This window comes from Strix uralensis, chromosome 24 (genome assembly GCF_047716275.1).
Source record: "Strix uralensis isolate ZFMK-TIS-50842 chromosome 24, bStrUra1, whole genome shotgun sequence".
In the NCBI taxonomy this organism is placed as follows: Eukaryota; Metazoa; Chordata; class Aves; order Strigiformes; family Strigidae; genus Strix; species Strix uralensis.
The window spans coordinates 3,019,084-3,031,391 of NC_133995.1; the positions used below are offsets into that span (position 1 = coordinate 3,019,084).

A 12,308-nucleotide genomic window follows, 5' to 3' on the forward strand; every position below is an offset into this window, starting at 1 on the left:
GTGCAGGAGCTGGGATCGTGCTCCCCTCTGAGAGAGGAGCTGGGGAGCTGCCCCGTGGGAAGGCTGATGGACGCCTTCACCCTGAGCTGCCCCCCTGCACGTCTGATGGGGAGCGGCTGAGGGAACTGGGGGGGTTTAGTCTGGAGAAGAGGAGGCTGAGGGGAGACCTCATGGCCCTCTGCAACTCCCTGAAAGGAGGGTGCAGAGAGGGGGGATGAGTCTCTTGAGCCAAGGAACCAGCGCCAGGCCAAGAGGGAATGGCCTCAAGCTGCGCCAGGGCAGGGTCAGACTGGCTCTTAGGAAGGATTTCTTTGCAGAAGGGGTTGTTGGGCGTTGGAATGGGCTGCCCAGGGCAGGGGGGGAGTCCCCATCCCTGGAGGGGTTGAAGAGTCGGGTTGACCCAGCGCTGAGGGATCTGGTGGAGTTGGGAACGGTCAGGGTGAGGTTCATGGTTGGACTGGAGGAGCTTCAAGGTCTTTTCCAACCGAGGTGATTCTGGGGTTCTGTGGGTCCCCCTGCGGTTTGTCCCTGGGGGACTGGGCTGGGTCTCAGGAGGAGGCGCCAGGAGAAGCCAGGGATGTTGTGGGGGGGGAAGGGGCCAACCTGCCCCTAGGATCAGGTGGCTGCACGGCCCCGCCAGCCCCCCGGGGCACCCCCACGTTTCCTGAGGGATCTCGGGGCGGGAGCAGCTGGTGCTGGAGGAGCTACTGCCGCAGGGCTGGCAGCGGGGCCAGCACACGGGGGTTGGTTTGAGCTTCCCAAGGTGCGGGGCTGTTCTTGTTACTGCCACCTCCGGGATCCTTCTGAGACGGGGCCTTGGGGACCTTTATGGCCAGCGGGTTCCCGGGGTTACTGCAGCCTTGGGGCAGTTTTGAGCAGGAATTTTGGGGAGCGTGCTCCTAGTCCTGCATTTGGTAAGGAATAAGTAACAGCGTGGCTGCCAACCTTTGTCTCACTCCAACAGTCTCCACCATACACAGGTCACGCCGGCTCTTCAGAGCCCTCAGGTTGTGCTTTACTTGCACCGTTGCCCACGCTCTGGGATTTTTCCCAGCAAAGAGCAGGTCCCCGTAAGCTCATGGCCCCACAGCCGTGCCCCTTGGGGCCTGGGGCAGCTGCTGCCAGCACCTGGCTGCTCACCAGAGCCTGGCTCAAAGCCCTCACTGGAGCAGGGGGCAAGTTCCTGAGCCCAGCTCAGAGCCCTCACCAGAGCAGAGGCCAAGTTCCTGAGCCCGGCTCAAAGTCCTCACCAGAGCAGAGGGCAACTTCCTGAGCCTGGCTCAAAGTCCTCACTGGAGGAGGCAAGTTCCTGAGACCGGCTCAAAGCCCTCACCGGAGCAGGGGGCAAGTTCCTGAGCCTGGCTCAAAGCCCATCAGGCGGTGCAGGGGCAGAGCCCCCCACCCATGATGCTGCTGCTCGGCCGTCTGTCGTCACTCCCTGGGCATTAGGTCCAGGTTTAGGAGATGGCCTTAGCCCAGCTGACACACCCAGAGCTGCTGCTTTTGCCTCTCCCCCCCATGGAGCCGGTGCAGTCAGGTCCCCAGGGTGCAGACAGCACCAGCCCCCCAAGGAGAGGACCAGCCCCCCCCATCCCCTCACAGCTTGGCAGGAGCCTGGTGCAGATCAGGGCCGCAGCCTCCCCCAGCTGTGCCAGCCCAGGGAGTGACGGGGCTGGCAAGGGCCCCTCCTGGGCCACCAGCCTGGTTCTTGAGCCAGAGGAGCAGGGACTCACGCTAAGGTTGCTCATGGGACACTGGGAACAGGAAAAGTACAAAAAGAGAAAAAATTACACATTTTAATGAGGAAACGTATGCAGTGAGGGAGAGAGCACCGAGGCCGTGCCAGAGGGAAAGCCCGGAGGGAGCAGGGCCCAGGCTGCACTAGGCCTCTGCCACCTCCAAGCCCAGGATCTTCTTGACGTAGTTCTGGACGTTGACGTGGAGCTGGGGGGCTGTAGCGGAGAAGGTCTCCATGGCCAGGGCCCGGGCTGCCTCCGACCCGCCCCACATGGCGCGGTAGAGGGGCAGGGTGTACTTCTGCTTCCCCTGCAGAGACACAGTGGGGGTTACACCCCACCCGCCTCCCTGGGGGTGAAGCCCCAGGAGCCCCACACCCCCCCCCAGGGCTCAGCGCATCCAGCATTGCCCACTCTTGGCCAGGGAGAGGGCACAGAGGGGTGGGACAGGGGCCCTGCTGCTGTGAGTGACCCTTGGCACTGCAGCACCTGGGGAGGGGAGAAGACCTTGACCTTGAAGAAGGGGTGGGCCCATGCAAAGCTCATGAGGTTCAACAAGGTCAAGTGCAAGGTCCTGCCCCTGGGTCAGGGCAACCCCCACTATCAGTACAGACTGGGGGATGGATGGGTGGATGGATGGATGGACGGAGAGCGGCCCTGCGGAGAAGGACTTGGGGGTACTGGTGGGTGATAAATTGGACATGAACCAGCAATGTGCACTCACAGCCCAGAAAGCCAACCCTGTGCTGGGCTGCATCAGGAAAAGTGGCCAGCAGGTCGAGGGGGGGGGATTCTCCCCCTCTGCTCCGCTCTCCTGAGACCCCCCTGCAGTGCTGGGTCCAGCTCTGGGGCCACCAACACCAGGACACGGACCTGCTCGAGCGGGGCCAGAGGTGGCCACAAAGATGCTCGGGGGGCTGGAGCACCCCCCTGTGAGGACAGGCTGAGAGAGTTGGGGGGGTTCAGCTGAAGAGAAGGCTCCGGGGAGACCTTGGAGTGGCCTGTAGAGGGGCTACAGGAAAGGGGGGAGGGACTCTTGATCAGGGGTGTAGGGATAGGATGAGGGGGGACGGTTTTAAACTGAAAGAGGGGAGATTTGGATTAAGATCTAAGGAAGAAATTCTTCCCTGTGAGGGTGGTGAGGCCCTGGCACAGGTTGCCCAGAGAAGCTGTGGCTGCCCCCTCCCTGGAAGGGTTCAAGGCCAGGTTGGACGGGGCTTTGGGCAACCTGGGCTAGTGGAAGGTGTCCCTGCCCGGGGCAGGGGGGTGGGACTGGATGGTCTCTAAAGTCCCCTCCAACCCAAACCAGTCTGTGGGTCTATCAGGAGCAGGAGCCGCTCTCTGGCACTGAAGGGCCTGTGCCCTGTGCCCATCCCTCCTGCCGGGCGCACTGCTGGGCACAGCCAGCGCTGCCCAGGGACGCACCTGGCTGTGGAGGAAGTCCTTGACCTTGCTGTACTCAGCCTCGAGGTTGTTCTTGAGGACAATCTGGCACCAGCGCAGTCGCAGCTCGGCGTTCAGGGCCTTGGAAATCTTCGGGTACATGTTGCTCAGCCTTTCCACATTGCCTGTGAGAGGGGGCTCGTCATCATCCCCACAGGGGCTCTGCCCCCACCTCCCAGCCCTGCTCCGAGGGGCCCCTGTGAGCCCACCCGGCTGTGCTGCATGCCCCAGCCTCTGGGACCCTCCCTGAGCCTCCCAGCACCCCCAGCTCTGGGAGCACCCCAGGTGCTCACTGGCTCTGGGTGGGAGGGTGCCCATCTTGGGCCTCCTGGGGCCAGGTAGCCCTGCAGAGCCACGCACCCGGCGGCTTGGGGTGCCAGCGCGAGGGTGGGGAGGGCCCTCAGCAAAGAGCGCAAGGAGAGCTGAGCTGAGACGGGGAGGCAACAGCCCAGCTGAGCCCGCCTGGGGCTTGCAGGGCTCCTCCTTGCTACTGTCCACGTCCCCAGACATCTGGGGACACGCTGCCCCTGGCTCTCCACCCCCCACCACACCGACTGAGGGCTCCCAGACACCGGGAGCGGCGCTGCCGGACTGCCATGACGGGCTGATGGCCACGCACCCGTGACCCCGCTGATCCCGGCCAACTGGCTGGGCCGGGCCCGTCCCTGTGTCTCCTCTGGGCACTGGGGGGTGACCTGGCCCTCACCTTCTGGCAGGGGGGATTTCTGCAGGACCTGATCCAGGAAGTAGACCAGCTGGTAGGTCCTCCAGGCCGTGATGTCCACAGCTTCAATCGCTTCCATGTTCAAGCTGTCGGCTGCCCAGAGCTCTGCCAGCTCATCTGCCGGCTTCATCAGCTGCTCCCCCGGCGAGAGGTCGGGCAGGTAGGGGGGCCAGCCCGGCGTGTTCAGCCAGCGGTCGAACTCTAAGCCTGCAGCAAGGAAGGGAAGGGGAGCTGGGACCTGTTTTCTGGACCCCACACCGGGTGCTGCTACCCAGACATCCCACTGCCAGCTCTGAGGGCGTCCCTAGGACCCGCAAACCTGCCCAGGGACGGCAACAAGCAGTGACTAACGGGGTGAGGCTGTTGAGCCGCCCTGGGCTTGGCGTGTGCCTGTGCGGTACCAGCCCCACTGCTGCCCGTGAGACAACCCAGCTCCAGCACGGGAAGCTCCTGCCAAGCCAGGATCTCCACAGCAAGGCTGAGGTGAGCCTGGCCCCAGCACTTGCCAGTGGCTCCACCAGCAAACGCTCACACCCTGGTGCTACTCACCAGGCTCAGCCGTCTGTGGGGAAACCCCATGAATCAGCACCCGAGCGCAGAGCACGGACTGGATTTGTGTGGAGAGTCAGGCTGAGCAGGCACGTGCCCGAGCCCAGGTTAGAGCCTGACCCGGGCCAGCCAGCGCTGTGCCTCCTCCACTGCAGCCGAGCCCAGCAGCAGCAGCAGTTGTCTCCAGTAAAACACACAAACCAACGTGCATGGGGTCTGCAGGGGACACGGGACAGCTCCGACACCCGCGGGGTGCTGGTTCCCTGGCCAAGAAGGCGCCGTGCTGACCTGGGATGGACTCCACACCCTTTTCCTTCAGCTCTGGGAAGTACTCCAGGAAGAAACCGAGGGTGTCGTCTGCAGTGATGCTCTGGAACTTGAACTGGTTCACGTAGGCCTGCGGGGTCAGCCGGGGTGTGATGCCACATGCACTCAGCCCTGGCAGTGCTGCCCAGCCCTCCCCGTGCTCCATCTCATTCCCCATCTCCGTTTCCCACCTCCTCTTCCTCTCTCCAGCCCGTCCTCCCCAGGCTCCCAGTACTCTGGCCTCCCACCGCAGGGTTCTGTACGGCTCAGCACCTCCGGCTGGTTCCTCCTCGTACCCACCTGCAGGAAGGCATCAAACTTGTTCTGGTCCCCCACGAGATGGGCCAAGTAGCTCACGAAGCAGTACCCCTTCTCGTAGGGTGTTTCATTGTACGTGTCATCCGGATTAACACCTAGAAAAACGGAAAACACTCAGAAATCATCTGCCCATCTGCAAAACAAAAGGGCCCTCGCGTGTGCCAAGATTTCCGCTTTCTGTGCTGGGTGCAAGCCTGTCACATCCCTCCTGGAGGCATCGCCTCGCTCGGGTCCCACCACCAGCGCCAGTTTTATTGCAAGCTGTGAAACACCCCAGCAGCAGGGCCTCTCCCCCACACCACCACCCTTCCCCTGCCCCCGCTGCCCCCGGCCGGCTGTGGGAGGATGGGGATGCCCCACAGACCTGGCTCGATGACCACGCGCAGCTTGTTGAGCGGATGGTCCTCCCCCGTGTTGTCCATGTGCTGGCGCAGCAGGGCCCTGCCCGTGGCAGCCTCCAGGCAGGTGTAGGCTGAACCTGGGCAGAGACAAGCAGGAGGCGTTCGGAGACCCCGAGCAGACCCCTGTAGGCTTCGAGCACAACGGGTGCTGCTACGGGAGGGAAACAGCGTTCCCTTATGAGCTGGGAGAGGGGGAAACTGATAAACGAGGCATCAGGATGGTGGAGTTGCAGAGAGGTGCAGCAACACCGCCCTCGGTTAGCGAGAGGGTTTTTACAGAATCCCAGAATCATCTGGGTTGGAAAAGCCCTTGAAGCTCCTCCAGTCCAACCATGAACCTCACCCTGACCGTTCCCAACTCCACCAGATCCCTCAGCGCTGGGTCAACCCGACTCTTCAACCCCTCCAGGGATGGGGACTCCCCCCCTGCCCTGGGCAGCCCATTCCAACGCCCAACAACCCCTTCTGCAAAGAAACCCTTCCTAATATCCAGTCTAAACCTTCCCTGGCGCAACTTGAGGCCATTACCTCTTGTCTTATCGCTCATTACTTGGTTAAAGAGGCTCATCCCCAGCTCTCTGCACCCTCCTTTCAGGGAGTTGCAGAGGGCCATGAGGTCTCCCCTCAGCCTCCTCTTCTCCACACTAAACCCCCCAGTTCCCTCAGCCGCTCCCCATCACACCTGTGCTCCAGACCCTGCACCAGCTCCGTTGCCCTTCTCTGGACACGCTCGAGTCATTCAATGGCCTTTTTGGGGTGAGGGGCCCAAAACTGAACCCACTCATCGAGGGGCGGCCTCACCAGTGCCGAGCACAGGGGTCAGATCCCTTCCCTGTCCCTGCTGGCCACACTAGTGCTGATACAAGCCAGGATGCCATTGGCCTTCTTGGCCAAGTTAGAACCGTTTATCCAGATGCAGCAAATGGCACCAGGAGCCGTGGCTGTGACCGTGTGTTCAGCTGGGAGCTCAGCGCAGCTGGTATCGGCTCCCCAAGGGAGCTGTGGGAGCGAGGTGAGGCTGGGCAGGACGGCAGCGCCCACGCCCGCGTGCGGGGCTGTGGGGGCTCCATCCACCTCCCTGTTGCTAACACGAGGCCCCGAGGGCATCACAGGCTGCCACTCTTCACCTCTGCCAAGACGCAGCACAAACTCCGGCCCCGCATGGGGTGCTCGGACCGCGGACCCACGCGGGTCCTGCCCACGCCAGCACGGCCGCAGGCAGGGACTCGGCGCTCTGCGGCCGGGCAGGGCCACGCACCGTAGACCTCGGTGGAAATGCGCCTCTGGGCGTACATGGTGAAACCCTCGTTCAGCCAAAACTCGCCCCACGTGGCGTTGGTGACCAGGTTGCCAAACCAGCTGTGGGAGATCTCATGGATGATGACGTCCACGAGGGAGCGGTCCCCGGCCAGCAGGCAGGGCGTCACAAAGGTGAGGCAGGGATTCTCCATCCCGCCGAAGGGGAAGGAGGGTGGCATGAATAGGATGTCGTACCTGCCCGGGAAGAGCAGACGGCCGGGGTCAGGCCCACCTCCTCCCGGGGACGAGGGGATGCTCCCTCCCCAGCCCCCGGGAACAAGGTCCTTCAGGAACAGGAGGCCGTACCTGCCCCAAACATAAGGTCCAAAGAGCTTCTCTCCAACCGTCAGGAACTCCTCAATCACCCCATCGTACTCCTTCTTTGCAGCCTCGATCAGGCAGGGCTCGGCCCAGACACGGCTCCTGGCCAAGCATGTAGAAAAGGAGGTTTTAACCATTAGCGGACTTTTACCCTATTGCTTTATCAGGCAAAAACGGCACATTTATTCCACAGTAAAATAAAAGCCTGCTGATAAAGGAAGCTAATGAAACTGATAGTGCAAACTGCTGTAATTTCTTTCCTTGTCAGAATGTCAAAGGCCTTTTATATGGCTACGTGACAGCTGGGAACTCAAACAAACCACCAGCCTCGGGAAGAGACGCGGGACCCTCCGTGAACGGGGACCCGCTGCTCTCCTTCACGTGCACAGGGGTGAAATGAGCAGAGCCAGGGACACCCTCAAAGGGGAGGGGACCTGGCACCGAAGCTCCTCCTCGCTCTTGAAGCACCCTCACCCGGCAGAGCCCGGTCTGATGACGCAGCACCACGTGCACAGCAGACGGGGACTGACCGGGTCACGCTTACGGTCGGTGTCTCGGCCCCTGCCTGCTCTCCAGGGCCCAGCGGTGCAGGGAGAGGCAGCTGCCACGGGGCAGCACGGCACGGGAGCTTCCCCATGCGGCTCCCACAGCCAGGGCTCAACGCTCAGGTCATCTCCAGAGCCACTTACCTTGGGCCAACGTCAGCAGACACAATGTCCCCGACAGCCAGAGCAATCAGGTAGGAGGGGATCGGCTGGGACATCTTGAAGACGAAGGTGTTATCCTTCTGCTTCTCCCAGCTCGTGGCACTCATCACAGCCGTGAAACCCTCGGGGACCTGGACACGTAGATGAAAACATCTATTAGATCCGTAACGTACAGAGCGGGATGCCAGCTAACCCAGCTGGGGACGCCGTGATGTCTGACAGCCGCCACCAAAGGTGGCCAGGACCGTGGGCACTGCAGATTTTGGGGTGCAGGGCAGAGCAGCAACACCCTGAGCTGCAACTCGGGATGGCAGCTGCATCCCTGCGACAGCATCACTTGGGCTCAAACACCCGCTGGGTGCCACACCAGGACACCCGGAGCTGCCCTGCGAAGTGCCAGTGATAAAGAAATGCTGGAGCTGCAGGTGCTGAAAGGGCAGAGGGTGCACGTCCTTCAGACGCTGGCTCGCCGCCCATTTCTTACACAACTCGCTTTTCCTGTTCTCAAGCCAAAGCAGAACCTGTGGCTGATCCACTGGCCTGGGCTGAGCCCTGGGAGACTGATCTGTGGTCTCTCCTCTTCCAAACGTGGGGTGAGCCCCCACGATGCCACGGGGAATACTGTTTTCTTGCTACAGAGCCCTGTGTTCACCCGCTGTGGGGGGCACTGCTGAAGCTTTAAGGGAGGAAATTAGAGCAAAGGCAAAAACCCCTAAATTCCCACATCATCAGCTCATGCCGCCACGTGCCATCAGCCTTGGCTTGGTGTCACACCCATAAGCTTCCCTTGCCCACAGCAGGCCAGCACGCCGGAGCAGCCCGGTGCCGCCGCGTGATCACCCGCACGCAAGGAGGGAATTTGGATTGTTTACTCCCATTTTTGTACCAAAACACAGGGAGCAGAGGCTGCTCCTTCCATCCTGGAAGCCCAGCAGCCCTGGCACTGCCACCAGGATCCAGTGCCACCCGGCATCACGCCCTCCTCCAGCCATGTCCCCCCAAAGCTGGCTCATCCCGGTCGCCCTCCTGCTGCTACACACACCAAGAGCAGGTACCCCCCTGCCCTCAGACTGCTACGGGGCAGAAATAGGGTTTTCTGTGATAATTAGAGGAATTACTTAGATAAATGCAGCAGCACGAGGAGAGCACGAGAGGTTTAAACACTGAGTTGATCCCAACAGTTAGCTGATGTTTTGGCATCAAGCACCAAGTATTTCAGCCACCTCCCACTGGGAGAGAAGAGCTTTCAGCAGGACGGATGGCACCTGCACCCGCTCGCAGGACATCGCACAAAGCGGGGCCCAGCACACACGGCTGGGGACAAACAAGAGGACAGCTGGGGTCTGCCTGCATTCATCTAAAGATGAATATGAGAAAAATAGGAGTATAAATTAATTATTTCTCAGTGCCTTCTCTGCCGGAGGCCTGTGGTGGAGGATTCTGAAGCGAGTGTGACAAGCATCACCCCCAACGTGCTGGCGCTGCTCAGAGGCCAGGGCAGTGTCACTGATGTGATGCCCCAATTTTTGGCGCGTTCCTGCAAGGACCGGCAGCTTCCCCACGAGCAAACTCTGCAAACTCACAGAGGGTTTTGCTCCTGCTAGGCGTGAGGGGGGCGGCTGGGTCTGCGCCCCTGGGGGTGTCACTTACCGTCACCGTGGCCGAATACGTGAATTTGACTGACGGGGTGTCAAAGCAGGGGAAGAAGGACCTGTTGAGGACGGCCTGGCCTTGCGTGTACATGTAGGGCTTCTGCTTCCCCGCCGTCTGCTCGGGAGCGAGCCAGCACACCTGGGGGGAGGGAGGGAGGGGAGGGACCCCCAGGTGAGGGGTGTCGCTGGGGTGAGGGGTGACCCTACCTCCTCGCCCATGGGTGCTCTGTGCTGACAGAGCTGGCAAGTGGCCTCTCCCCTGGGCCCTCTGCCTGCCCTGGGCCTGGTGACCCCTCAGCTCCCCTCATCCCCCCGGCTCCCCCGTTCCCCCTGGCTCCCCCATCTCCCCAGGCCATTCTCCTCAGCTCTCCCCATCCCCTCAGCTCCCCCTGTCCCCTCAGCTTCCCCATTCCCTCCGGCTCTCCCCATCCCCTCAGCTCCACACTTCTTCTCGGCTCCCCCATTCCCCCCGTCCCCTCAGCTCTCCCCGTCCCCTCAGCTCCCCCCGTCCCCCTCAGCTCCCCCCGTCCCCCTCAGCTCCCCCCCATCCCCCTCAGCTCCCCCCCATCCCCCTCAGCTCCCCCCCATCCCCCTCAGCTCCCCCCGTCCCCCTCAGCTCCCCCCCATCCCCCTCAGCTCCCCCCCATCCCCCTCAGCTCCCCCCCATCCCCCTCAGCTCCCCCCCTCACCTCAGCTCCCCCCGTCCCCCTCAGCTCCCCCCGTCCCCCTCAGCTCCCCCCCATCCCCTCAGCTCCCCCCCATCCCCCTCAGCTCCACACTTCTCCTCAGCTCCCCCCCATCCCCTCAGCTCCCCCCGTCCCCCTCAGCTCCCCCCCATCCCCTCAGCTCCCCCCCATCCCCTCAGCTCCCCCCCATCCCCCTCAGCTCCACACTTCTCCTCAGCTCCCCCCCATCCCCTCAGCTCCCCCCGTCCCCCTCAGCTCCCCCCCATCCCCTCAGCTCCCCCCCATCCCCTCAGCTCCCCCCGTCCCCCTCAGCTCCCCCCCATCCCCTCAGCTCCCCCCCATCCCCCTCAGCTCCCCCCCATCCCCTCAGCTCCCCCCGTCTCCCTCAGCTCCCCCCCTCACCTCAGCTCCCCTCCTCCCCCTCAGCTCCCCTCCTCCCCCTCAGCTCCCCCCGTCCCCCTCAGCTCCCCCCGTCCCCCTCAGCTCCACGTTTCTCCTCGGCTCACCCCGGGCCCCTCGCCCGCCTCATAGTCGATCTCGAGGGTGAGGAGCTGCCCGGCGCGCGGGGCCCGGGGCAGGGCGATGCGCAGGGCGCTGCCGTAGCTGGCGAAGGGGCGGCTCTCCACGGACAGCGGCTGCGGGGCGGGGCCCGCGGGGTCCCCGGGGGGAGGCAGGAGCGCGGCGCGGCGCACGGCCAGGCTGGGGTGGGCGTCCAGGAGCAGCGGCCCCGCCCCGTCGCGCGCGCAGCGCAGCTCGAGCCGCGCGGTCCCGCGCAGCCGCCCCGCGCCCGCCGCCGCGAAGGCCACGCGCAGCCGCAGGTGCAGGTGCCGCAGCGACCACGCGCCCGCGCTGCCGGCGGAGGCCGCGTCCGCGCGCCAGGCGGCCATGGCGCTGCCGGGGCGGGGCCGCGGCGGAAGGGGCGTGGCCGGGGCGGCGGGGGCGTGGCCAGGGCGGCGGTGGGCGGGGCCGCCGCGGAAGGGGCGGGACCGGGACGGCGGGGGCGGGGCCGGGCGGAGCCGGGACAGCGCCGCGGGGTGGGGGGGCGATCCACGGTGGGAGGGGTCTGGGGGATCTGTCGGGGGGACCCCTGGGGATGGGGAGGGGAGCCGGGGGGGGAATCCACGGGTCGATTCATGGGGGGCACCCGTGGGGCGGGGGGGTCCATGGGGGGTGGGAGAGGGGCTGGTGGGAGGGTCTGTGTCGGGATCCATGGGGGGGTCCGGGGGGGTCCATGGGGGGGTCGGGGAGGGATATAGGGAGGGGTCCATGGGGGATCCATGGGGGGAATCCATGGGTCAGGGGGTCCACGGGGGGTCCGAGAGGGGCTGGTGAGAGGGTCCGTGTCGGGATCCATGGGGGGGCCCGGGGGGGTCCGCGGGGGGTCCCTGGGGGATCCATGGGGGAATTTCACGGCTCGGGGAGGTCCGCGGGGGACCTGCGGGGGGTCCGTGGGCGATCCCTCACTCAGGCTTCGCCGCCGGTTCCAGGCGCCGCGTCCCGGCAGCCGAGCGGCACCGGGGGCGGCGGGGGCCGGGCGGGGCCGCCCCGGAGGGACCGAGCGGGGCAGGGGCGGCCGGGCCGGAGGGCCGGGGGCGGGCACGGGCCTGCGCGACTCCTCCCCCGGCCCGGCCCGGCCCGGCCCGGCGCGGGGTCCCTCGGCCGCTCCGCCAGTCTGCGAGCGGCGGCGGCACCGGGCGCTGCCCGCGGCGGGACGGGGCGCAGCCAGCGGTGAGTGCCCCGCGGGGGCACCGGGGAGCGGGCCGGTGGGGGACATCGCGGTGGGGACCGGGGCTGATGGGGGGACATCCCGGTGGCGACCGGGGGGACACCCCGCGGGGACCGGGCGTGAGGCACAAGGGGACCCCCCCCCCGCCGCCCGGCGAAGACCGGCAGTGATGGCGGACACCCCGACAGCGATCGGCGGTGACATGGGGGACACTCCGGTGGAGCCGGGGTGATGGGGGACATCCTGTGGGGACCGGTGGTGACAGAGGGGACATCCTGGTGGGGACCGGCAGTGATGGGGGACGCCCCGTAGGGACCGGGGAGGCATGGGGGGCACCCTGCTAGGGATGGCGGATGATGGGGGACACCCCGGTGGGGACCGAGGTGAGGGGGTCATGCTGCGGGGACCAGCGGTGACATGGCGGACAGGTTGGTGGGGAC

The 12,308-nt window shown here is 65.0% G+C and overlaps 2 protein-coding genes across 4 annotated transcripts in view; one reads left to right on the forward strand and one right to left on the reverse strand.

The window, feature by feature from the left end:
- Positions 1-1,782: 1,782 nt before the first annotated feature.
- RNPEP (arginyl aminopeptidase) lies at positions 1,783-11,029 on the reverse strand. The gene is made up of 11 exons (XM_074893778.1): positions 10,649-11,029; positions 9,455-9,595; positions 7,787-7,935; positions 7,083-7,199; positions 6,736-6,971; positions 5,441-5,554; positions 5,059-5,171; positions 4,741-4,849; positions 3,886-4,110; positions 3,162-3,304; positions 1,783-2,046 (listed from the first exon to the last, which is right to left on the reverse strand). The coding sequence occupies exons 1-11, from the start codon at positions 11,027-11,029 to the stop codon at positions 1,882-1,884; spliced, it is 1,893 nt and encodes a 630-aa protein (XP_074749879.1). The 3' UTR covers positions 1,783-1,881.
- Positions 11,030-11,731: 702 nt separating this feature from the next.
- Positions 11,732-12,308, forward strand: part of NAV1 (neuron navigator 1) — a 78,895-nt gene continuing 78,318 nt past the window's right edge. For all 3 annotated transcript variants that reach the window (XM_074893394.1, XM_074893395.1, XM_074893396.1), the window contains exon 1: positions 11,732-11,870. The gene's annotated coding sequence lies outside the window, so the exon portion shown is untranslated. The remainder of the gene's footprint in view (positions 11,871-12,308) is intronic.

Excerpts from the sequence above, each read along its gene's own strand:
- RNPEP (XM_074893778.1), bottom strand. The coding sequence starts at position 11,029 with ATGGCCGCCTGGCGCGCGGACGCGGCCTCCGCCGGCAGCGCGGGCGCG. Across the intron at positions 7,200-7,786 it reads TCTGCTGACGTTGGCCCAAG|GAGCCGTGTCTGGGCCGAGC; the intron begins GTAAGTGGCTCT and ends ATGCTTGGCCAG. Across the intron at positions 4,850-5,058 it reads AGTTTGATGCCTTCCTGCAG|GCCTACGTGAACCAGTTCAA; the intron begins GTGGGTACGAGG and ends CTGACCCCGCAG.